The sequence below is a fragment of the Oncorhynchus kisutch genome, linkage group LG13 (genome assembly GCF_002021735.2).
Source record: "Oncorhynchus kisutch isolate 150728-3 linkage group LG13, Okis_V2, whole genome shotgun sequence".
Taxonomy (NCBI): domain Eukaryota; kingdom Metazoa; phylum Chordata; class Actinopteri; order Salmoniformes; family Salmonidae; genus Oncorhynchus; species Oncorhynchus kisutch.
Genome location: NC_034186.2, coordinates 62,340,050 through 62,366,625, shown reverse-complemented (window position 1 = coordinate 62,366,625; position 26,576 = coordinate 62,340,050). Strand labels below are relative to the sequence as shown.

At 51.5% G+C, this 26,576-nt stretch overlaps 1 protein-coding gene across 1 annotated transcript in view; it reads left to right on the top strand.

Annotated features, from left to right (window-relative positions):
* The window catches only part of si:dkey-22o22.2 (neural-cadherin), a 134,054-nt gene that overhangs the window by 59,191 nt on the left and 48,287 nt on the right, over positions 1-26,576 (top strand). The window contains exons 5-12 of the mRNA XM_031786841.1: positions 3,724-3,835; positions 8,593-8,842; positions 9,601-9,743; positions 10,962-11,134; positions 12,028-12,196; positions 12,399-12,569; positions 13,687-13,859; positions 17,177-17,344. Coding sequence (XP_031642701.1) covers positions 3,724-3,835; positions 8,593-8,842; positions 9,601-9,743; positions 10,962-11,134; positions 12,028-12,196; positions 12,399-12,569; positions 13,687-13,859; positions 17,177-17,344 — 1,359 coding nt within the window. The remainder of the gene's footprint in view (positions 1-3,723; positions 3,836-8,592; positions 8,843-9,600; positions 9,744-10,961; positions 11,135-12,027; positions 12,197-12,398; positions 12,570-13,686; positions 13,860-17,176; positions 17,345-26,576) is intronic.

The window sequence follows — 26,576 nt, the reverse complement described above, 5'->3', positions numbered from 1 at the left end:
CAGGCAGGACATGGTGGCCAATGTGTGCAACCAGGCAGGTCCCTGTGGCCAACGTGTGCCTGGCAACCAGGCAGGACCCTGTGGCCAACGTGTGCCTGGCAACCAGGCAGGTCCCTGTGGCCAACGTGTGCCTGGCAACCAGGCAGGACCCTGTGGCCAACGTGTGCCTGGCAACCAGGCAGGACCCTGTGGCCAACGTGTGCCTGGCAACCAGGCAGGTCCCTGTGGCCAACGTGTGCCTGGCAACCAGGCAGGACCCTGTGGCCAACGTGTGCCTGGCAACCAGGCAGGACCCTGTGGTCAACGTGTGCCTGGCAACCAGGCAGGTCCCTGTGGCCAACGTGTGCCGGACACAGAGGAACGCTTTGGCACCACAAACACACACACACACAAACAAACATGTACAACGTGAGTAGACAAACACAGAAACTCTTGCATGTACACACACATGCATTAAACACAGATGTAACAGTGCACACGTACAGACACAACACACACCAACATAAACAGGCTCCCCAATCTGGCAATAAGCTGGGCACCAGTCACAGTCACCTTCCTCTGTCCAAAGCTCACACCATCTGTGGTCAAGACCTCAATCCGTTTGCTCTCTCTCCCTCTCTTTATGTCTTTCCTTTCACTCTGTCTCTCTCTGCCTCTGTTTCTCTCTCTCTCCGCTATCATTAATACAAGCCCATGGGGTAGGAGTAGGAAGAGGAGCAGGCATCCCATAGAGTTCCATGTCTCTTTCCCTCTCTCTCCTCCCCATCTCTCTCTGCTCCCAGCTTCTCCTCCTAATCTTCCTTAAACACTTGTACTAGCTCTTATTATCACTATTACTCTCACTTTCTGCCACGCACACAGACACACACACAACACACACAACACACACACATACACAGTACGGCAGCAGTATGAGACCAGGCTCCTGTTGGACCAGGCTCACGTTGTGTGGCGGCTCTCCAAGAGGGTCTTAACAGACAGGGTGTTTTTCTAACAGGGATTGGGATTCCCAGGGAGTGGTGGTGATTAGGTATGAGTGAGGGTGGGATCCAGTCTGCCGGGTTTGGAGGAGTGGAGAGAGGGAGGATGTTCATGTTACCCACAGGTTAGAACATAGAAATAGTGGCTAGAATGGACAGCTCTATGTTTTAAATCAGTCTGATTGAATTGATGCACTAGGGGAAGAGTCAGACATTTTGTGTCATAACCTTATTGTTTGGAGTTTGAAGTTATTGTTGTCTTTGGGGCTAATCCTAACTTTCACATAAGTCGAATTTCAATTTGTGGCCTCCCGAGTGAAGCAGCAATCTAAGGCATTGCATCTCAGTGCTAGAGGCATCACTACAGACTCTGGTTCGATCCCGGGCTGTATCACAACCGGCCATGATCGGGAGAACCTTGAGGGAAAGCACAATTTGCCCAGCGTTCACCGAGTTAGACGAGGGTTTGGCCTACCAGGATTTCCTTTTCCCATCGCGCTCTAGCGACTCCTTGTAGTGGGCCCGGGTGCCTGCAAGCTGACTTCAGTCACCAGCTGAATGGTGTTTCCTCCTACACATTGGTGCGGCTGGCTTCCGGGTTAAGCGAGCAGTGTGTTAAGAAGCAGCGGGCCTTTCGGAGGACGTGTCGCTCTCACCCGAGTCCGTATGGGAGTTGCAGTGATGGGACAAGACTGTAACTACCAATTGGATATATCTTAAAAGCTGTAAAAGTACAAAAAAAGGATTTCAATTTGCTTCCGATTTTGAAGGTTTGTCAAATACGGTGTTGGAGTTTTTTTTTTTTTTTTTTGCATGAGTGTGTTTGCCTAGTCATAGTTCCATACTGGGGCCCACGCTGGCTTCTCCAGCCCCCTGTCTACCATGGCTGCTCTGTGTGCCTACCTCTGTGTGCCCACCAGCAGCAGTCTACCCCCTGGCAAGGCTGGTCCCCAGAGATAACACCCCCATGTGGGAGACTGGAGGGGGAGGATCCTGCATGACTAACACTGCTCAGGGAACCTCTGGACTACCCCGCCTCTCTTTACCTCTCTCACTCTCTTTCCCCATCTATCTCTCTAACTCAATCTCTACCACCATCCTGCCCTATCATTATCTATCTTTACCTCTCTCACTCTCTTTCCCTCTCTATCTCTCTAACTCAAACTCTACCACCATCCTGCCCTATCATTATCTATCTTTACCTCTCTCACTCTCTTTCCCTATCTATCTCTCTAACTCATTCTCTACCACCATCCTGCCCTATCATTATCTATCTTTACCTCTCTCACTCTCTTTCCCTATCTATCTCTCTAACTCAAACTCTACCACCATCCTGCCCTATCATTATCTATCTTTACCTCTCTCACTCTCTTTCCCTATCTATCTCTCTAACTCATTCTCTACCACCATCCTGCCCTATCATTATCTATCTTTACCTCTCTCACTCTCTTTCCCTATCTATCGCTCTAACTCATTCTCTACCACCATCCTGCCCTATCATTATCTATCTTTACCTCTCTCACTCTCTTTCCCTATCTATCTCTCTAACTCAATCTCTACCACCATCCTGCCCTATCATTATCTATCTTTACCTCTCTCACTCTCTTTCCCTATCTATCTCTCTAACTCAATCTCTACCACCATCCTGCCCTATCATTATCTATCTTTACCTCTTTCTGCCCCCCCTTTCTTTCTCTCTGTCGCTATCTTCCTAGTTTTTCTTTCTCTCTGTCGCTATCTTCCTAGTTTTTCTTTCTCTCTGTCGCTATCTTCCTAGTTTTTCTTTCTCTCTGTCGCTATCTTCCTAGTTTTTCTTTCTCTCTGTCGCTATCTTCCTAGTATTTCTTTCTCTTTGTTGCTATCTTCCTAGTTTTTCTTTCTCTCTGTCGCTATCTTCCTAGTTTTTCTTTCTCTCTGTCGCTATCTTCCTAGTATTTCTTTCTCTTTGTCGCTATCTTCCTAGTTTTTCTTTCTCTCTGTCGCTATCTTCCTAGTTTTTCTTTCTCTCTGTCGCTATCTTCCTAGTTTTTCTTTCTCTCTGTCGCTATCTTCCTAGTTTTTCTTTCTCTCTGTCGCTATCTTCCTAGTTTTTTCTTTCTCTCTGTCGCTATCTTCCTAGTATTTCTTTCTCTCTGTCGCTATCTTCCTAGTATTCTTTCTCTCTGTCGCTATCTTCCTAGTATTTCTTTCTCTCTGTCGCTATCTTCCTAGTTTTTCTTTCTCTCTGTCGCTATCTTCCTAGTTTTTCTTTCTCTCTGTCGCTATCTTCCTAGTTTTTCTTTCTCTCTTTTTCTCTTCCCCCTTAATTATCTCTCTCTCCTTTGGATCTCTCTCTCTTCCTTACGCCTCAGGACTGTCATATTTCCAGCTATAAAAAATAATGTGTGTGTGCACAGAGATTCCGTGTAAATGTGTGTGCATGCATCTGTAAGAGTGAGTGTGTGTGTTTGCGTGCGCACGTGTGTGCGTTTGTGTGATGTTGTGTTCCGCTTGGCCGGGGAGCGGCTCAAAGGGTTGGGCTGCAGCTGTGCCTGACTGCCACTAGGTCCTCGCCCTCCCACACACTCATTTATATTAACCCAGCCAGCACTCCCGAGAAAACACACATACACACAAACACTCACATACACAATCACAATGACAATGACTGTCATCTAAAAGCTTCACACAAAGAAGAACTTCCACAGACTCCCCCCCGATCGCCGATCCAAGTTAACCCTTTCTCCTCTGTCCTCCCCTATAGGTGGTGGTTCACATCACAGATGAGAATGACTGCACCCCAGAATTCCTCCACTCCATTTACAGCCGGGATAACATTCCCGAAGCCACCACGCCTGGAACGTCACTGCTACAAGGTGAGGCATCGGTGGATGTTCTATGTGGGACATGAAGTCCATAACATAGGTAGAGACACACAGACAGAGAGACACACAGACAGAGACACACAGACACACAGAGACACACAGACAGAGACACACAGACACACAGAGACACACAGACACACAGAGACACACAGACAGACAGAGACACACAGACAGACAGAGACATACAGACAGAGAGACAGTGCATAAAGTAACAGTGTATACAGTGCCTTCAGAAAGTATTCAGACCCCTTTACTTTTTCCACATTTTTTTACGTTACATCCTTATTCTAAATTGTTTCCCCCCCCATCAATCTACACACAATACCCCATAATGACAAAGCAAAAACAGGATTTTAGAAATTTTTGCTAATTTATCAAAATAAAAAAACTGAAATATAACATTTACATAAGTATTCAGACCTTTTACTCAGTACTTTATCGAAGCACCTTTGGCAGTGATTACAGCATTGAGTCGTCTGGGAATGACACTACTAACTTGGCACACCTGTATTTGGGGAGTTTCTCCCATTCTTCTCTGCAGATCCTCTCGCGTAATTTCAGGTCTCTCCAGAGATGTTAGATCAGGTTCAAGTCCGGGCTCTGGCTGGGCTACTCAAGGACATTCAGAGACTTGTCCCAAAGCCACTCCTGTGTTGTCTTGGCTGTGTACTTAGGGTCGTTGTCCTATTGGAAGGTGAACATTCACCCCAGTCGGAGGTCCTGAGCGCTCTAGAGCAGGTTTTCATCAAGGATCTCTCTGTACTTTGCTCTGTTCATCTTTCCCTCGATCCTGACTAGTCTCCCAGTCCCTACTGCTGAAAAACACCCCCACAGCATGATGCTGCCACCACCATGCTTCAACGTACGGATGGTGCCAAGTTTCCTCCTGATGTGACGCTTGGCATTCAAGCCAAAGAGTTCAATCTTGGTTTCATCAGACCAGAATTCTTGTTTCTCATGGTCTTCAGGTGCCTTTTAGCAAACTCCAAGCGGGCTGTCATGTGCCTTTTACTGAGGAGTGGCTTCCGTCTGGCCACTCTACCATAAAGGCCTGATTGGTGGAGTGCTGCAGAGATGGTTGTCCTTCTGGAAGGTTCTCCCATCTCCACAGAGGAACTCTAGAGCTCTGTCAGAGTGACCATCAAGTTCTTGGTCACCTCCCTGACCAATGCCCTTCCCCCGAATGCTCAGTTTGGCCGGGCAGCCACTCTAAGAAGAGTTTTGGTGGTTCCAAACATCTTCCATTTAAGAATGGTGGAGGCCAATGTGTTTTTGGGGACCTTCAATGCTACATACATGTTTTGGTACCCTTCCCCAGATCAGTGCCTCAACACAATCCTGTCTCTGAGCTCTATGGACAATTCCTTCGACCTCATGGCTTGGTTTTTGCTCTGACATGCACTGTCAACTGTGGGACCTTATATAGACAGGTGTGTGCCTTTCCAAATCATGTCCAATCAATTTAATTTACCACAGGTGGACTCCGGTCAAGTTGTAGAAATATCTTAAGGATGATCAATGGAAACAGGATGCACCTGAGCTAAATTTCAAGTCTCATAACAAAGGGTCTGTATTCTTATGTAAATAAGGTATTTCTGTTTTTTTTTTTTTTATTCATTTGCAAAAAAATCTAAAAACCTGTTTTCACTGAGGATTCTTTAAAAAAAAATCAATTTTAGAATTAAGGCTGTATGTAACGTAACAAAATGTGGAAAAAGTTCCAAAGTTTCCAAAGGCACTGTGACAGACAGGCAAGACAGACAGACAGGCAAGACAGACAGACAGTGGGTGCTGCCCTCTGTGTAGGATGTTGATAGCCAGGCTTGGTTAGTGGACAGACTCCCTGAGGGTTGAGGAGAGGGTGACCTCTACTAAAGGCTGGCCATAATGGAATGGGCTGCTCTTATCACCCTGCCTGTCCCAGACCTGATTCTATCACAGTAATTGAAAGGGTTTTACGCCCACTCACAATGGATGACTATGTGCCACGGTTTAACCACCGGCAACTCTTTTATAGAGGAAGGGAAGGGAGGAGTGGGCAACCCTTTGGGAGGTTAGATAGACGAGCATGTGCTTTGTGCCATTCATGCACAGGTATGTTCAGTCAATGTGCTACCATGTCAGTGCATGCATCTATGTCCCATTCTATGTGACCTCAACTCTATTGCACACGCCACACGTTCAATTCGAGACCGACAATGAGGTTGGCTTTGCTGCTTGTCACACTGCATTAGGTTCTGGGATCAAATTATCAATGCTAATGGATAGCAGGTTAACAGCTAGCCTCGCTGGGAGTGCTTGAGCAGTCCTGCCCCACTGAGCCATGAGGAGAGGAGGGAGAGGAGGAGACAACCCATTTTTCAAGTGTGTGTGTGTGTGTGTATGTGTGTGTGTGTGTGTGTGTGTGTGTGTGTGTGTGTGTGTGTGTGTGTGTGTGTGTGTGTGTGTGTGTGTGTGTGTGTGTGTGTGTGTGTGTGTATGTGTGTGAGTGAGTGAGTGAGTGAGTGAGTGTGCGTGCGTGTGTGTGTGTGAGCCAGAGAAAAGAGAATGGCCGAATTGCTTACCAGCCTTTAATTCTGTCTTTGTTCTCAGCTAAAGCCAATCGGCTTTAGCGAGGGATGGAGAAAATACAGACAAAAAGAAAAGAGAGAACGAGAGAGTAAGACAGGATGATCTAGTGGCCGCAGCTTGCTTTCTGAAGCAGATGCACACGTTGGCCTCAGCCCGGCTGTGTGTGTGTCTCTGTGTGTCTGTATGTGTTTCTCTGTGTGTCTGTGTGTTTGTCTCTGTGTGTCTGTGCATGTGCTTATGAAAATTCAATTATGGTGAATATGCAGCTTTTTTGCATATTGCCATGTCGACAGACGCGCCTGTCACTCTGTGTCACTCAGAGTGGAGACTCCCCCTGCATGCAGAATGCCCGCGCGCGCGCGTGTGTGTGTGTGTGTGTATGTGTGTGTGTGTGTGTGTGTGTGTGTGTGTTTGTAGTATTTGTATGTGAATGGATAGTTTGATTTCAAGCTTTAGAATGGATAGTTTGATTTCAGATTCAGCGAGAGAAAAAACTGAGAAAGCGGAGAACATGAGGGAAAGAGAGAGTCAGGAGAAAGAGATAAGGATAGAGAGAGAAAGATAGAGAGAGGATGATTATTGTTGTTTACCTTAAGTCAAGATTAGTCTATAAATTGGGCCTTGGTTTTTAATGGAAGCTAGCAGTGAGTGACGGGGAAATCTGCCTCTCCAATTATCTAGCCGAAATGTCTCAGGAAGGATTTAACACAAACACACACACACGCACACACGCACCTGCACACGCGCACACACACACACACACACACACACACACACACACACACACACACACACACACACACACACACACACACACACACACACACACACACACACACACACATACACACACACACACGCACACACACACACACACATACACACACACGCACACACACACGCACACACACACACCTCAGCTAGCCAGAATCGCTCGCCTAGCCTCTCCCCATATTCCTATGTTTCATTTAGCTACCGCTGCAACTCCAATACTCCTACCTATGCATTAAAAATGCTAATAGGTAGCCTGAAGATATATTATATTAGTCTGTGTATATTTAATGAACCTTCTGTTTCAATTCTGGCCTTAAGCTCCCCTTCTCTCACACACATGAACACACACACACACACACACACAAACACACACATACACACATGAAAACACACACACACACACACGTATTCACAAACACATACACACATACACACACTCTCTCTCGCTCGAACACCCCCCCCCTTCCGCAACAGGTTCATGTGTGAGTGAGAGAGGTAATGGGATAGAGGGAGGAAGAGGGAGAAGTAGAAAGAGAGGATGGAATGATGAGAGATGAAAGAGGAGGAGTGAGTCAGCCAGTATACAACTGCTCATTTGCGTCAATCTGTGTATATGTGGGTGTGAGCATTCTACATGCACATGTGTACATTAACACACACTTGTCTGTGTCTGTGTGTGTGTGTGTGTGTGTGGAACACATGCTCTCTCTCGACCTGAGGGCTAATTCATTAGAACTGGGCTCTGGCTCTTTGGCTAATGACAGCATAGCCTTCTTGAAGTTGGACAGTTTGATGTGGGCCTGTCAGCAGCATGACTCTAGTCTAACACTAGCCAGTACTCAGTACATACAGTAGGTCTACAGTACAGCTAGTATTATCACACACACTTCATACACCACTGGCCTCCATTATGTCTCTTTTAACACCACAGACTGCTTAAATTCACCTACTGTACAATGGCAAGGAGCTGGGAAGGGGGGGGGGAGGGTGGAAGGGTGGAAGACTACTTTAAGTCGTTAAGACTAATGCATGTCGCTCTGGATAAGAGCATCTGTTAAATGACTAAGATGTGAAGAATGTCCAATGTAAGGCTACACACACAGACTACTAGATAAATGATTACCAAATGTTGTGTGTGTGTGTGTGTGTGTGTGTGTGTGTGTGTGTGTGTGTGTGTGTGTGTGTGTGTGTGTGTGTGTGTGTGTGTGTGTGTGTGTGTGTGTGTGTGTGTGTGTGTGTGTGTGTGTACAGACATACACCCACATTAACCACTGAGTATTTCTGTTGGTTATTTCCTTCTTTGCAAAACTGGAATAATGATTTCCAATGTGTACAAGCTGATTATAAAGATAATGACTCTTCCACCTGTCTTCCTCTTCTCATCCTCCTGTCTTCCTCTCTAGTTCTAGCGAGGGACTGTGACACAGGGCTCAACTCAGAGCTCTCCTACTTCATCCAGAGTCCAGACTTTGCCATCTCTTCCAGGGGTGTGGTGAGCCCCAGCCAACGGTTGGACTACGAGCGGCCCAATCACATGTACGAGTTTGTGGTGGTTGCCGTGGACAACGGGACTCCACCCCGCACCGGGACCGCCTCCATCCGGTTCAGAATGGCCAATACCAACGACGAGGCTCCTATCTTCTCTCAAGCTGTGTATGTTGTCCCTCTATTTGTTTCTCCCCCTCTAACCCCCCTTTTCTCCTCTCATTCCTCCTCTCTTATCCTATGCCACTGTGCTGGTTGGCTGCCCCCCTTCCATCACACACACAACCATACATCCACACACACACAACCATACATCCACACACACACACAACTCCCTCTTCAGTCCTATGAGGTGGCATTTGGCTAGCGTAGCCACAGGCAGAGCGAACCATTTGGAACCATGCAGAGATATAGCAGCGTGCCAACAGTGACACACTAGCACACAGAGAGGGACACAGTGAGACTTTAGCCCTGCCACATGCCTACAGAGGATGGGCCAATCCATTAAACATGGTGTGTGTGTGTGTGTGTGTGCTCCCCTTCTCTGGGGCAGGACTAGTCCATGGTACCAGAAGAGACGCTTCAGAGGGCTGGGGAGGGAAACAGATGGTAGGGTTTGGGGATGAGCTACGGCAGGTTCTCTCTCATCCCTCTTTTTCTCTCATCCCTCTGAAATGAATAAATGATGAAAGAAAATACATGCAAATTAAATGTAATGCCAATTACACAATATAATAATAATGACTGTATGAATATTTGTTTTACAAATCTTTCTCTCTTCTCTCTCTCTCTCTCTCTCTCTCTTTCTTTCTTTCTTTTCTATCTATCTATCTATCTATCGATCTAATCCCTCCCTCCGTCCCTTTCTCTCTCTCTCTCCCTTTCTCTCCCTCTCTCTCCCTTTCTCTCTCTCTGTCTGTCTGCAGCTATAAGACGTTCTTGTCGGAGGACGCCGGTCCTGACACTCTGGTGGCCATTGTCCACGCCAATGACCCTGATGGAGACGGGGTCTCTTACGCCATCACTGGCGGCAACGAGGACAGTAACTTTCAGCTGGACAACCAGAAGGGTGCGTAGAGTTGACAGTGTTGTGTTTCCAAGGGTTTGTGTAAGGGTGGGTGCAAGGGCTTGTATGGCGAAGGACTGGAGAAGGTATAACATAGTGGTTCTATAGAAGGACATTCAGACACACATGAAAACACAGGCAGACAAACGGACAGTCATATGCATGTATGGAGATTAACAGACATTCTTAAACCCTAACGCATAAATGCAGATGAACTCTAACATGTGCATACACTAATTCAGAAGGAGAAAAAACAAGAATATGCCTGGACACACACACACACACGCACATACACACACACACACACACACACACACACATACTTGTTATTCAGATTAGCTTGTGTTGCTGTGGTAACTTCAATTGGGGATCAAGCTCAATGCTAGGCCAGCGGGAACCCAAATCTCTAACAAGAACCCCCTCTACTCTCACACACACTTCATAGTCATACTCTCCCAGCACAGACCCTTTTATTTTCCTGTTCGTCTCTGTTTGTCTTTGTGGACTCCTTGTAAATAGATGTTTTGAGTCCGTCTCCTTTTGTGTATGTGTGTGTGTGTGTGTGTGTGTGTGTGTGTGTGTGTGCATGTGTTTGTACGTGTATGTGTGTTTGTATGTGTATGTATATAAGTCTCTCAGTCTCTCGATGTACTGGCTTTCAGACTTTCTTCACAGTCGAGTCTCTCTACGTCTGTGTTGGCAATCTTCCGGTTATCGTTTGTTTACAAGAGCCCTCTCTCGCCTCCGAGGTGGAAACACTGACTAATGCTTAAGCCCCCTGCCTTCCTTATCACCAGCCCCGCACTGCACTGCCTCTCCACCACACAGCCTATTACGGCCACACACACACACACACACACACACACAAAGATGTCCTTTGGCTTTTTCCACTGTTACCGAGGGGAAAAGTTGTCACTTCAAAGACTTAAGCTGTTTTTTTATGTATATTTCTCTCGGTACTTTGGTAGACATAGTTACTTATTTATTTGTGAGGAATCTGCATTGGAGAAATGTGTCAAAAGATGTAGGGTCCTAAAGGGCTTGTTGTAGGGGATTGTAAAGGGTGGGGGCTTGGGGTAAAATATTTCCCCCCTTTGTAGTTAAAGCTACGTTTTGGGTGTTGGTTTGATTATTTGTGTGCGTGTAGTAGGTTTGTCTGTTTGACAAGACTGCAATGTGTGCTATAGTAACAAAGATGGCTGCCATTGTCTCTCTCTCTAGGCATCATCAAACTGCGGCGGAGCCCCCCTCCTATCCTGCGTGGCCCCCAGTACATCCTCAACATTACCGCCACTGATGACAACGCGGCAGACGGACCCTATCCCCTCAGTAACTCCGCCCAGGTCATAGTGGGCATCAACGACATCAACAACAACAAGCCTGTCTTTGAAGAGGTGAGGGAAGGGGGGCATTGGACACATTATGGGTGTGTGTGAAGCCTGTGTGCTGTCGAAAAATACATGAGGGATGAGGCATATCAAGTTGCAGTGGAGATGAAAACAAAAGAGAGAGGGGCAAAGAGCAAGAAAGACTGATAGCGATAAGGAGAGAGAGAGAGAGAGAGAGAGAGAGAGAGAGAGAGAGAGAGAGAGAGAGAGAGAGAGAGAGAGAGAGAGAGAGAGAGAGAGAGAGAGAGAGAGAGAGAGAGAGAAAGAAAGAAAGAAAGAAAGAAAGAAAGAAAGAAAGAAAGAAAGAAAGAAAGAAAGAAAGAAAGAAAGAAAGAAAGAAAGAAAGAAAGAAAGAAAGAAAGAAAGAAAGAGAGAGTTACATAGTGACTGAGGGAGGAGAGGCAGAGGTCCACAGCACTAGGGATGAGAGAGATGACAGAAAGAGAGAGAGGAACATGCCAGGTTGCAAGTTCAAAGTAGAGACAGCTGGTGTTCTCCTGTGGGGCAGAACTCCACTCCACTGCAGTCCTGAACACTCCAGGGTCAGACCAGAATCCCCTCTTAGCATAGCTCAGATCAGCTCAGCACGGTTCGTCCCCAAAGATGAATATTTCAGCAGGGACTTGCCCACAGGGTCAGTGGGTTCCTACACGGGAGGAGGAGTGCTAAGTGTGCAAAATCTGGCATCCCGTTAGATTTGGCAACTCCTTGCTCCCCACGTCATGCGTGTTAACTAGTCTTATCGTGATGGATGTTGAATGCTGGCTGGGGTAGTCACAGTCCATCTGTGCTGGTTGACCAGTGTGTCGGCTACTGGTCATTTTTAATTGGGACTTACTTTTACAACTGACAAATGCAGCATCAATGCCATAAGTGCTGTGTGAACTCTGCCCCCTCAGTGCCATAACTACAGTGTCAACACCGGTGTCCTGGAGAACCAGCCCCCTGGGACATTTGTCCTCCGCGTTCACGCCCTCGACGCAGACATGGGGGTCAACGGAGAGGTCAAATACGGGATCATGCACCGAGACGGGACATCATCCGGCTTCGTCATCAACCCTGACACTGGTTAGTAAACAGACTACAGTCCAACTGTATCAAAACATCTCTAATTCATTGCTGTGGAATGGCTGACTGTACGTATCTAGAGGACATCAGTAACATTCGGTAAAATACGTGTGTGTGTGTGTGTGTGTGTGTGTGTGTGTGTGTGTGTGTGTGTGTGTGTGTGTGTGTGTGTGTGTGTGTGCGTGCGTGTGTATGTCTCCAGGTGTGATTAGCACCACAGTGAGTTTTGACCGCGAGCGCCAGAGGGAGTACTCCCTGTCTGTCACGGCGACAGACCTGGCCCAGGAGCCCCTCATCGGCATCTGCCAGATCACCATCCTCATCGCAGACCAGAACGACAACGACCCCAAGTTTGAGAACAGCCGCTACCAGTGTAAGAGTCACCTCTGTCACACCTTGGTTCATCTCCGTCACGCTCATCATTTCAACCTCTGTCCTTCTCCTGTTTGGTTCAGACAATTTCATTATCAAATGTGCCTGTTGATCTTGCCTTGTCCAATACATAAATCATCTTATCAAGGTATTATAAAGGTATTATAAAGGTATTATAAAGGTATTATAAAGGTATTATAAAGGTATTATAAAGGTATTATAAAGGTATTATCTTGGCTGCTGTCTTTTAATCCCCCAACACCAAATATGGTTGTTTAATGTTGAGTGTTGCTTAGGGGAACCAGTGTTCTCTCTCAGGGTTGCCCTGCCATAGACACAAAGGGACTGTCCCCTTATCCAAGCTTCCCTCTCCCCTCCTCCACACCCCTCCAACAAGTGCTTACTAAACCCTTTGCTCGATATTCCACCAGGAATTCAAATGTTATTCCATTCTAAAGCCAACAGAGGAAATGAGTTCAACCCGTTCCCCCATAAAATCCTGTTTAAGGCCCGGGTACCAGGGATTTGTCCGTTCATGTGAGAGTTCCCTCCCTCACCTTGTTCTGCCAAGTGTAGTGTAAGGTCAAAGGTCAAGTCAAAACTGTGCTTGCTCAGCAATGTCCAACAGCTCAAAGACCCAATGTCCTCTTATCCCAGTCCAATGTCACTGCCTTGTGGCTTCTGTGTCTTAACAGTTTTCAAGGTAAAGCAATATTGTGAAAGGTAAGACTTAGCAGCCCCCCTGAAGTCCCAATAAACCTGATGTATATATTAAATCACAAGTAATCCTGGAAAGCTTTTAAGACTGATGAAAACGTTGACGCCTCCCTGCTCTCCGGAGTCCGTGTTTGTTTACCATGTGTGCAAATATGTGTGTTGATAAGCCCCATGTCAGAATCCCTTTTATCACATTAGAACAAGACTGTTGGAGTGGCTTATTAACTATTTAACAGGGAGACTGAAATGTTTCTAGGACACACGCATTTATTTCGGGTCTCTGTGACTGAAATGCGTTGATTTCAGCCGGAAATTGCCACCACCGCTGCTGTTGTTATTGCTCTCGTTGATGTTGTTTGTTGTCGGCGGCAATGTTGATGTGTTAACCCTTCATGTGGCAGACTTCCTGCGCGAGGACACGCCGGTGGGGACTAGCTTCCTGCGAGCAGCAGCACACGATGATGACCAGGGGAGTAACGCCGCTATCGCCTACTCTCTGTCCCGTCAGCAGCCGGCCTACCTGCACATCAACCCCAGCACAGGCTGGGTGTACGTCAACCACCCCATCTCACAGGTGTGTGTCTGTGTGTTGTGTGTATGTTTGGTGTGCGTGTGTGTGTACCTCTTCTCTATGCACCACTGGTCCAGTACAGGTGTTTTTACAGCCTCCTGCACTCCCCCGTGTGTGTGTGTGTACAGCACCACCCTGTGCTCCCTCCCAGTGTGTGTGTGTACACTGCGTACCGATCCTTCCGACTGGCTTGATATCATCCACTGAGACTGCTGCACACTCTTCCTACCTCCCTCTGTGGATGCATATTAAACATGGCACGGTCTGGAATAACAACAATGCCCCTGTCTCTCTATATGTGTATATATAGCACTATGTATCTTACCCACAGCCTGAGGAAGCATTGTATTCACACATGCATAAATATATTTACGTGTGTCTGTGTGGATGCGTGGGTGCGTTCGTGCACGTTTATTTCCGACATTTGGCTGTCTCCCTCCAGGCAGAGGGGAGTTGGCATCGTGCAGAAACGTTATATTTGTAGGGGTTTGTCGGCACTGAGCTCTCTTTCTATTGTTTCGCTGTCTTCCTCATCGCTCTCGTGCGCTCTCTCTCATTGTCCAAGTCTTCTGTTTCCTGGTCTCTCTCGCTGTATTCTCTTCATGTATTCTTGTTTTTGGTGTGGTTTGTCATTATAGTTTGCTAGCTTAATTGTTTGTATTCACAGCTTATCATACTGTATGTAGGCCTACAACTGTTCAATGTATGCCATTGTTTAAAAGTGAATATCCTCTGTAAGATTTTACAGTCCCGTTCGGGAGTGCAGAGGTACAGTTGAAGTCGGAGATTTACATAAACCTTAGCCAATTACATTTAAACTCAGTTTTTCACCATTTCTGACATTTAATCCTAGTAAAAATTCCCTGTCTTAGACCAGTTAGGATCAGCACTTTATTTTAAGATTGTGAAATGTCAGAATAATAGTAAAGATAATTATTTCTTTCATCTTTTATTTCTTTCATCACATTCCCAGTGGGTCAGAAGTTTACATACACTCAATTAATATTTGGTAGCATTGCCTTTAAATTGTTTAACTTGGGTCAAACGTTTCGGGTAGCCTTCCACAAGCTTCCCACAATAAGTTTGATGAATTTTGGCCCATTCCTCCTGACAGAGCTGGTGTAATTGAGTCAGGTTTGTAGGCCTCCTTGCTCGCACACGCTTTTTCAATTCTGCCCACAAATGTTCTATAGGATTGAGGTCAGGGCTTTGAGATGGCCACTCCAATACCTTGACTTTGTTGTCCTTAAGCCATTTTGCCACAACTTTGGAAGCATGCTTGGGGTCATTGTCCATTTGGAAGACCCATTTGCGACCAAGCTTTAACTTCCTGACTGTCTTGAGATGTTGCTTCAATATATCCACATAATTTTCCTACCTCATGATGCCATCTATTTCGTGAAGTGCACCAATCCCTCCGGAAGCAAAGCACCCCCACAACATGATGCTGCCACCCCATGCTTCACGGTTGGGATGGTGTTCTTTGGCTTGCAAGCATCCCCCTTTTTCCTCCAAACATAACGATGGTCATTATGACCAAACAGTTCTATTTTTCTTTTCTCCGAAAAGTAGGATCTTTGTCCCTATGTGCAGTTGCAAACCGTAGTCTGCCATTTTTATGACGGTTTTGGAGCAGTGGCTTCTTCCTTGCTGAGTGGCCTTTCAGGTTATGTCAATATAGGACTCGTTTTACTGTGGATATAGATACTTTTGTACCTGTTTCCTCCAGCATCTTCACAGGGTCCTTTGCTGTTCTGGGATTGATTTGCACTTTTTGCACCAAAAGTACGTTCATCTCTAGGAGACAACGCGTCTCCTTCCTGAGTGGTATGACGGCTGCGTGGTCCCATGGTGTTTATACTTGCGTACTATAGTTTGTACAGATGAACGTGGTATCTTCAGGCATTTGGAAAATGCTCCCAAGGATGAACCAGACTTGTGGAGGTCTACAATTGTTTTTTTGAGGTCTTGGCCAATTTCTTTTGATTTTCCCATGATGTCAAGCAAATAGGCACTGAGTTTGAAGGTAGGCCTTGAAATTCATCCACAGATACACCTCCAATTGACTCAAATGATGTCAATTAGCCTATCAGAAGCTTCTAAATCCATGACGTCATTTTCTGGGGTTTTTCAAGCTGTTTAAAGGCAAAGTCAACTTAGTGTATGTAAACTTCTGACCCATTGGAATTGTGATACAGTGAATTATAAGTGAAATAATATGTCTGTAAACAATTTCTGGAAAAATGACTTGTGTCATGCACAAAGTAGATGTCCTAACCGACTTGCCAAAACTATAGTCGGTTAACAAGACATTTGTGGAGTGGTTGAAAACAAGTTTTAATGACTACAACCTAAGTGTATGTAAACTTCCAACTTCAACTGTATGTACGGAATCAATAGTATCTCTGGTGAATTTGGCCATAAGATTGATATCAACCGTGATATATGTCGGGTAGAGCTATGTTGTAGATCTTACGTTGTTAGAATCTCTCTCTCTCTCTCTCTTTCTCTCTCTCTCTCTCTTTCTCTCTCTCTCTCTCTCTCTTTCTCTCTCTCTCTCTCTCTCCCCCATTCTGCCACAGCTGAGAAGGAGAAAGGGAAAGGGGGAAGAGGGTAAGAAAGAGGGGGGAAGGTGGGATGCTTGAGGTTAGGTTCTAAGTGACCCGTACCAACTAGTGGAATATATCATAGAAAAGCACCATCTCTTTGTTCTCCAAGTCCAACCACATCCCAAGATGTGGAGTGAATGACCCCATCTTCACCCTGTCACACAATGGACTTGTGAAGTCTCCCAGTTAATATCCCATATAAATAATGTTGAAACAGCCCTTTCTCTCATCACACTCTTCTCCTTAGCAAGGATCTGTTTAACCAAGCTTTCACACTCTCCTTGCAGAGAATCATTTATCTGAATACCTCCATGTCAGTTGGAATGTCTCCTCTCTCATTGCTCTCTTTCTCTCTCTCTCTCTCCCTCCCTGTCTCTCTCCCTCTCTCTGTTTCTCGTTCTGTCTCTCTCCCGTATCTCTCGCGTGATGTAAGGATGAACGACATCAGAGCAGTCTTCTGTAGACAGTAGGAAGGTTGTGGTTTAGAGGAGGAGGTCACTGGAAGGTCATGACACGGACTAAGTGGATAAGGTTGTAAATATGATGCATCTGATCTGTTACTTAGTGGATTGGAACAAACTGATGTAGACAGAGATAAAGACCTTCCAAGAGGGGGGGGGGGGGGTCAACCATGGGTTTTGTTCAGCTCCATATGCTTTCCATGTCTAACCTCCGTGTCGCCCCTCCTTCCTCTCTTCTATTTGTCGTCAGACGTCGAGGATCAGCCAGCAGATCGTGGCCACAGACGGGGGCAACAGGAGCAGCTCTGTGGAGCTGACCGTCATCATCACCAACGTACACAACCATCCGCCCCAGTGGGGGCAGCTAGAGTACTGGGTCACCGTGCCCGAGAACACAGTTCGCGACGCCAAGATAGTGGTGAGTGGACCTCATAGAGACCTGTTCCTTAACCAGGAGAGATGGTGACACTATGATATAAGGTCAACCATAACTATACATAGGTTTCTGGTAGTAGTGGTTGTGGTAGAGATGGTTCAATGCTCTACCAACTGCAACTTGGGGGAATGCTCCAAAATGACAGCCTAATCTCTTTCCAACTGACCAAGATAATAAAGACCCCCAAAAGGAGTTCCTCAGCAGCAGCTTGCCAATATATTGGGGGCTAGGCTACTATTAGTGCCTCCAGACAGACTGGCATCAACATCTCTAGGACCTTACTCCTGTCGGAGGGGAAAGTGGTTCTTCTGAGGACTATTCCCATCCGTGCGTCCCGCCTATTCATCAGGAAAGAGAGCCTGAGGAGCGGTAGTAGAAAACACACTTCACTTTCCCCAACCATCAGCATGTTTAGCAGGGTACTTTCAAAACATTTTCTGCCGAGGCGAGTACACAACTCTGCTGCAGTTCACCTGACGAAATATCACACTTTACCCCCACCGCCTCCCATCCCAGTGCTTCTCCTCTTCCATCTTACCCCCCGCCGCCTCCCTGCAAATGCTTCTCCTCTTCCATCTTACCCCCCGACGGCCCTCCTCCTCCCAGTGCTTCTTCTCTTTCCATCTTACCCCCGCCGCTCCCTGCAAATTGCTTCTCCTCTTCCATCTGACCCACCCGCCGCCCTCCCTCCCTCCCAGTGCGTCTCCTCTTCCATCTTACCCCCGCCGCCTCCCTCCCAGTGCTTCTCCTCTTCCATCTTACCCCCGCCGCCTCCCTCCCAGTGCTTCTCCTCTTCCATCTTACCCCCGCCGCCTCCCCTCCCAGTGCTTCTCTCTTCCATCTACCCCCGCCGCCTCCCTCCCAGTGCTTCTCCTCTTCCATTCTTACTCCCGCCGCCTCCCTCCCAGTGCTTCTCTCTTCCATCTTACCCCGCAGCCTCCCCTCCAGTGCTTCTCCTCTTCCATCTTACCCCCCCCCGCCTCCCTCCCAGTGCTTCTCCTCTTCCATCTTACCCCCCGCCGCCTCCCTCCCAGTGCTTCTCCTCTTCCATCTTACCCCCGCCACCTCCCTCCATTGCTTCTCCTCTTCCATCTTTACCCCCGCAGCCTCCCTCCCAGTGCTTCTCCTCTTCCATCTTACCCCCGCCGCCTCCCTCCAGTGCTTCTCCTCTTCCATCTTACCCCCGCCGAACCTCCCTCCCAGTGCTTCTCCTCTTCCATCTTACCCCCGCCGCCTCCCTCCCAGTGCTTCTCCTCTTCCATCTTACCCTCGCCGCCTCCCTCCCAGTGCTTCTCCTCTTCCATCTTACCCCCGCCGCCTCCCTGCAAAGTGCTTCTCCTCTTCATCTTACCCCCGCCGACTCCCTCCCAGTGCTTCTCCTCTTCCATCTTACACCCGCCGCCTCCCTCCCAGTGCTTCTCCTCTTCCATCTTACCCCGCCGCCTCCCTCCCAGTGCTTCTCCTCTTCCATCTACCCCCGCCGCCTCCCTCCCAGTGCTTCTCCTCTGCCATCTTACCCCCGCCGCCTCCCTCCCAGTGCTTCTCCTCTTCCATCTTACCCCCGCCGCCTCCCTCCCAGTGCTTCTCCTCTTCCATCTTACCCCCGCTGCCTCCCTCCCAGTGCTTCTCCTCTTCCATCTTACCCCCGCCGCCTCCCTCCCAGTGCTTCTCCTCTTCCATCTTACCCCCGCTGCCTCCCTCCCAGTGCTTCTCCTCTTCCATCTTACCCCCGCAGCCTCCCTCCCAGTGCTTCTCCTCTTCCATCTTACCCCCGCCGCCTCCCTCCCAGGCTCTCCCTCTTCCATCTTACCCCCCGCCGCCCTCCATCCCAGTGCTTCTCCTCTTCCCATCTTACCCCCGCCCGCCTCCCTGGCAAAGTGCTATCCTCTTCCATCTTACCCCCGCCGCCCTCCCTCCCAGATGCTTGCTTCTCTTCTCATCTTACCCCCCGCCGCCTCCCTCCCAGTGCTTCTCCCATCTTCCCATCTTACCCCCGCCGGCAACTCCCTGCAAAGTGTCTTCTCCTCTTCCATCCTACCCCCGCCGCCTCTCCTCCCAATATGCCTGTCTTCTCTTCCATCTTACCCCCCCGCCATCCGTCCCTCCCAGTGCTTCGTCCTCTTCCATCTTACCCCCGCCGCCTCCCATGCAAAGTGCTTATCCTCTTCCATCTACCCGCCGCCTCCCTCCCAGGCTCCTCTTCCATCTGACCCCGCCGCCTCACCTCCCAGTGCGTCCTCTTCTCCCTCCCAGTGCTTCTCCTCTCCATCTTACCCCCCGCCGCCTCCCTCCCAGTGCTTCTCCCTCTTCCATCTTACCCCCGCCGCCTCCCTCCCAGTGCTTCTCCTCTTCCATCTTACCCCCGCACGGCCTCCCTCCCAGTGCTTCTCCTCTTCCATCTCTCCCGCCGCCTCCCCTCCAGTGCTTCTCCTCTTCCATCTTACCCCCGCGCCTCCCTCCCAGTGCTTCTCTCTTCCATCTTACCCCCGCCGCCTCCCTCCCAGTGCTTCTCCTCTTCCATCTTACCCCGCCGCCTCCCTCCCAGTGCTTCTCCTCTTCCATCTTACCCCGCCACCTCCCTCCCAGTGCTTCTCCTCTTCCATCTTACCCCGCAGCCTCCCTCCCAGTGCTTCTCCTCTTCCATCTTACCCCGCCGTCCCTCCCAGTGCTTCTCCTTCCATCTTACCCCGCCACCTCCCTCCAGTGCTTCTCCTCTTCCATCTTACCCCGCCGCCTCCCTCCCAGTGCTTCTCCTCTTCCATCTTACCCTCGCCGCCTCCCTCCCAGTGCTTCTCCTCTTCCATCTTACCCCCGCCGCCTCCCTCCAGTGCTTCTCCTCTTCCATCTTACCCCGCCGCCTCCCTCCCAGTGCTTCTCCTCTTCCATCTTACCCCGCCGCTCCCTCCCAGTGCTTCTCCTCTTCCATCTTACCCCGCCGCCTCCCTCCCAGTGCTTCTCCTCTTCCATCTTACCCCGCCGCCTCCCCCCAGTGCTTCTCTTCTCATCTTACCCCCGCCGCCTCCTCCCAGTGCTTCTCCTCTTCCATCTTACCCCGCCGCCTCCTCCCAGTGCTTCTCCTCTTCCATCTTACCCCCGCCGCCTCCCTCCCAGTGCTTCTCCTCTTCCATCTTACCCCCGCCGCCTCCCTCCCAGTGCTTCTCCTCTTCCATCTTACCCGCCGCCTCCCTCCCAGTGCTTCTCCTCTTCCATCTTACCCCGCCGCCTCCCTCCCAGTGCTTCTCCTCTTCCATCTTACCCCCGCCGCCTCCCTCCCAGTGCTCTCCTTCCATCTTACCCCGCCGCCTCCCTCCCAGTGCTTCTCCTCTTCCATCTTACCCCGCCGCCTCCCTGCAAAGTGCTTATCCTCTTCCATCTTACCCCGCCGCCTCCCTCCCAGTGCTTCTTCTTCCATCTTACCCCCGCCGCCTCCCTCCCAGTGCTTCTCCTCTTCCATCTTACCCCCGCCGCCTCCCTGCAAAGTGCTTTCTCCTCTTCCATCTACCCCGCCGCCTCCCCCCAGCTTCTTCTCTTCCATCTTACCCCCGCCACCTCCCTCCCAGTGCTTCTCCTCTTCCATCTACCCCCGCCGCCTCCCTCCCAGTGCTTCTCCTCTTCCATCTTACCCCGCGCCGCCTCCCCCAGTGCTTCTCCTTTCCATCTTACCCCCGCCGCCTCCCTCCCTCCCAGTGCTTCTCCTCTTCCATTTACCCCCGCGCCTCCCTCCCAGTGCTTCTCCTCTTCCATCTTACCCCCGCAGCCTCCCTCCAGTGCTTCTCCTCTTCCATCTTACCCCCGCCGCCTCCTCCCAGTGCTTCTCCTCTTCCATCTTACCCCGCCGCCTCCCTCCCAGTGCTCTCCTCTTCCATCTTACCCCCGCCGCCTCCCTCCCAGTGCTTCTCCTCTTCCATCTTACCCCCGCCGCCTCCCTGCCAAGTGCTTCTCCTCTTCCATCTTACCCCCGCCGCCTCCCTCCCAGTGCTTCTCCTCTTCCATCTTACCCCCGCCGCCTCCCTCCCAGTGCTTCTCCTCTTCCATCTTACCCCCCCGCTCCCTGCAAATGCTTCTCCTCTTCCATCTTACCCCCGCCGCTCCCTCCCAGTGCTTCTCCTCTTCCATCTTACCCCCGCCGCCTCCCTCCCAGTGCTTCTCTCTTCCCTACCCCCCGCCGCTCCCTCCAGTGCTTCTCCTTTCATCTTACCCCCCGCGCCTCCCTCCAGTGCTTCTCCTCTTCCATCTTACCCCCGCCGCCTCCCTCCCAGTGCTTCTCCTCTTCCATCTTACCCCCGCCACCTCCCTCCCAGTGCTTCTCCTCTTCCATCTTACCCCCGCCGCTCTCCCTCCAGTGCTTCTCCTCTTCCATCTACCCCCGCGCCTCCCTCCCAGTGCTTCTCCTCTTCATCTTACCCCCGCCGCTCCCTCCCAGTGCTTCTCCTCTTCCATCTTACCCCCGCCGCCTCCCTCCCAGTGCTTCTCTCTTCCATCTTACCCCGCCGCCTCCCTCCCAGTGCTTCTCCTCTTCCATCTTACCCCGGCCGCCTCCCTCCCAGTGCTTTCTCTCTTCCATCTTACCCCCGCCGCCTCCNGGGTACTTCAAAACATTTCTGCCGAGGCGAGTACACAACTCTGCTGCAGTTCACCTGACGAAATATCACACTTACCCCACCGCCTCCCCTCCCAGTGCTTCTACTCTTCATCTTACCCCCGCCGCCCCTCCCTGCAAAGTGCTTCTCCTCTTCCATATTACCCCGCCGCCGCCTCCCAGTGCTTCTCTCTTCCATCTTACCCACGCCGCCTCCCTGCAAAGTGCTTCTCCTCTTCCATCTTACCACGCAGCCTCCCTCCCAGTGCTTTCCTCTTCCATCTTACCCCCGCCGCCTCCCTCCCAGTGCTTCTCCTCTTCCATCTTACCCCCGCCGCCTCCCTCCCAGTGCTTCTCCTCTTCATCTTACCCCCGCCGCCTCCCTCCAGTGCTTCTCCTCTTCCAATCTACCCCCGAAGCCTCCCTCCCAGTGCTTCTCCTCTTCCATCTTACTCCCGCCGCCTCCTCCCAGTGCTTCTACTCTTCTCATCTTACCCCCGCCGCCTCCCTCCCAGTAGTGCTTCTCCCTTCCATTTACCCCCGCCGCCTCCCTCCCAGTGCTTCTCCTCTTCCATCTTACCCCGCCGCCTCCTCCCAGTGCTTCTCCTCTTCCATCTTACCCCCGCCACCTCCCTCCCAGTGCTTCTCCTCTTCATCTTACCCCCGCAGCCTCCCTCCCAGTGCTTCTCCTCTTCACATCTTACCCCACGCCGCCTCCCTCCAGTGCTTCTCCTCTTCCATCTTACCCCCGCCAACCTCCCTCCCAGTGCTTTCCCTCTTCCATCTTACCCCCGCCCGCTCCTCCAGTGCTTCTCCTCTTCCATCTTACCCTCGCCGCTCCCTCCCAGTGCTTTCCTCTTCAATCTTACCCCCGCCGCCTCCCTGCAAAGTGCTTCTCCATCTTCCATCTTAACCCCCGCCCGACTCCCTTCACAGTGCTTCTCCTCTTCCATCTTACCCCGCCGCCTCCCTCCCAGTGCTTCTCCTCTTCCATCTTACCCCCGCCCGCCTCCCTCCCAGTGCTTCTCCTCTTCCATCTTACCCCCGCCGCCTCCCTCCCAGTGCTTCTCCTCTGCCATCGTACCCCCGCGCCTAACCCTCCCAGTGCTTATCCTCTCCATCTTACCCCCAGCCCTCGCTACATCCAGTGCTTCTCCTCTTCCATCTTACCCCGCATGCTCCCTCCCCAGTGCTTCTCCTCTTCCATCTTACCCCCGCCGCCTCCCTCCCAGGTTCTCTATTCCATCTACCCCGCTGCCTCACTCCCAGTGCTTCTACTCTTCCATCTTACCACCGCCGCCTCCCTCCCCAGTGCTTCTCCTCTTCCATCTTACCACCCCGAGCTCTCCTCCCAGTGCTTCCTCTTTCCATCTTACCCCCGCCGACCTCCTCTCCAGTGCTTCTCCTCTTCCATTTTACCCCCGCCGCCTCCCTGCAAAGTGCTTATCCTCTTCCATCTTACCCCCGCCGCCTCCCTCCCAGTGCTTCTTCTCTTCCATCTTACCCCCGCCGCCTCCCTCCCAGTGCTTCTCCTCTTCCATCTTACCCCCGCCGCCTCCCTGCAAAGTGCTTCTCCTCTTCCATCTTACCCCCGCCGCCTCCCTCCCAATGCTTCTTCTCTCCATCTTACCCCCGCCACCTCCCTCCCAGTGCTCTACCTTTCCATATTACCCCCGCCGCCTCCCTGCAAAGTGCTTCTCCTATTCCATCTTACCCCGCCGCCTCCCTCCCAGTGCTTATCCTCTTCCATCTTACCCCCCGCCGCCTCCCTCCCAGTGTTCTCCTCTTCCATCTTACCCCGCCCGCCTCCCTCCCAGTGCTTCTCCTCTTCCATCTTACCCCCGCCGCCTCCCTCCCAGTGCTTCTCCTATTCCATCTTACCCCAGCCGCCTCCCTCCCAGTGCTTCTCCTCTTCCATTTTACTCCCGCCGCCTCCTCTACCAGTGCTTCTCCTCTTCCATCTTACCCCCGCCGCCTCCCCATCCCAGTGCTTCTCCTCTTCCATCTTACCCCGCCGCTCCCTTCCAGGCTCTTATCTCTTCCATCTTACCCCGCCCCGCCTCCATCCCAGTGCTTCTCCTCTTCCATCTTACCCCCGCACCTCCCTCCCAGTGCTTCTCCTCTTCCATCTTACCCCGCAGCCTCACCTCCCAGTGCTTCTCACTCTTCCATCTTACCCCCGCCGCCTCCCTCCCAGTGCTTCTCCTCTTCCATCTTACCCCGCCAACCTCCCTCCCAGTGCTTCTCTCTTCCATCTTACCCCGCCGCCCATCCCTCCCAGTGCTTCTCCTCTTCCATCTTACCCTCGACGCCTCCCTCCCAGTGCTTCTCCTCTTCCATCTTACCCCCGCCGCCTCCCTGCCAAAGTGCTTCTTCTCTTCCATCTTACCCCCGCCGACTCCCTCCCCAGTGCTTCTCCTCTTCCATCTTACCCAGCCGCCTCCCTCCCAGTGCTTCTCTCTTCCATCTTACCCCGCCGCCTCCTCCCAGTGCTTCTCCTCTTCCATATTACCCCCGCCGCCTCCCTCCCAGTGCTTCTCCTCTGCCATCTTACCACCGCCGCCTCCCTCCCAGTGATTCTCCTCTTCCATCTTACCCCGCGCTCCCCCCAGTGCTTCTCTATCTTCCATCTTACCCCCGCTGGCCTCCCTCCCAGTGCTTCTCCTCTTCCATCTTACCCCGCCGCCTCCCTCCCAGTGCTTATCTTTCCATCTTACCCCCGCTGCTCCCTCCCAGTGCTTTCCTCTTCCATCTTACCCCCGCGCCTCCCTCCCAGTGCTTCTCCTCTTCCATCTTACCCCCGCCGCCTCCCTCCCAGTGCTTCTCCTCTTCAATCATTACCCCCGCCGCCTCCCTCCCAGTGCTTCTCCTCTTCCATCTACCCCCGCCGCATCCCTGCAAAGTGCTTCTTATCCTCTTCCATCTTACCCCGCGCCTCCCTCCCAGTGCTTCTTCTCTTCCATCTTACCCCCGCCGCCTCCCTCCCAGTGCTTCTCCTCTTCCATCTTACCCCCGCCGCCTCCCTCAAAGTGCTTCTCCTCTTCCATCTTACCCCCCGCCTCCCTCCCAATGCTTCTTCTCTTCAATATTACCCCGCCACCTCCCTCCAGTGTTTCCTCTTCCATCTTACCCCGCCGCCTCCCTCCAGTGCTTCTCCTCTTCCATCTTACCCCCGCCGCCTCCCTCCCAGTGCTTCTCCTCTTCCATCTTACCCCCGCCGCCTCCTCCCAGTGTTCTTTCTTCTCTTCCATCTTACCCCCGCCGCCTCCTCCCAGTGCTTCTCCTCTTCCATCTTACCCCCCGCCGCCTCCCTCCCAGTGCTTCTCCTCTTCCATCTTACCCCGCCGCCTCCCTCCCAGTGCTTCTCCTCTTCCATATTATCCCCGCCGCCTCCCTGCAAAGTGCTTCTCCTCTTCCATCTTACCCCCGCCGCCTCCCTCCCAGTGCTTCTCCTCTTCCATCGTTACCCGCCGCCTCCCTGCAAAGTGCTTATCCTCTTCCATCTTACCCCCGCCGCCTCCCTCCCAGTGCTTTCTTCTCTTCCATCTTACCCCCGCCGCCTCCCTCAGTGCTTCTCCTCTTCCATCTTACCCCCGCCGCCTCCCTGCAAAGTGCTTCTCCTCTTCCATCTACCCCGCCGCCTCCCTCCCAGTGCTTCTTCTCTTCCATCTTACCCCGCCGCCTCCATCCCAGTGCTTTCCTCTTCCATCTTACCCCGCCGCCTCCCTCCCAGTGCTTCTCCTCTTCCATCTTAACCCCGCCGCCTCCCTCCCAGTGCTTCTCTCTTCATCTTACCCCCCCCGCGCCTCCCTCCCAGTGCTTCTTCTCTCCATCTTACCCCGCCGCCTCCCTCCCAGTGCTCTCCCTTCCATCTTACCCCCGCCGCCTCCCTCCCAGTGCTTCTCCTCTTCCATCTACCCCGCCGCCTCCCTCCCAGTGCTTCTCCTCTTCCATCTTACCCCAGCCGCCTCCCCCCAGTGTTCTTCTCTTCCATCTTACCCCCGCCGCCTCCCTCCCAGTGCTTCTCCTCTTCCATCTTACCCCCGCCGCCTCCCTCCCAGTGCTTCTCCTCTTCCATCTTACCCCCGCCGCCTCCCTCCCAGTGCTTCTCCTCTTCCATCTTACCCCAGCCGCCTCCCTCCAGTGCTTCTCCTCTTCCATCTTACCCCCGCCGCCTCCCTCCCAGTGCTTCTCCTCTTCCATCTTACCCCCGCCGCACCTCCCAGTGCTTCTCCTCTTCCATCTTACCCCCGCCGCCCCCCCCTCCCAGTGCTTCTCCTCTTCCATCTTACCCCCGCCGCCTCCCTCCCAGTGCTTCTCCTCTTCCATCTTACCCCCGCCGCCTCCCTCCCAGTGCTTCTCCTCTTCCATCTTACCCCCGCCGCCTCCCTCCCAGTGCTTCCTCCTCTTCCATTTATCCCCGCCGCCTCCCTCCAGTGCTTCTCCTCTTCATCTTACCCCGCCGCCTCCCTCCCAGTGCTTCTCCTCTTCCATCTTACCCCCGCCGCCTCCCTCCCAGTGCTTCTCCTCTTCCATCTTACCCCCGCCGCCTCCCTCCAGTGCTTCTCCTCTTCCATCTTACCCCGCCGCCTCCCTCCCAGTGCTTCTCCTCTTCCATCTTACCCCCGCCGCCTC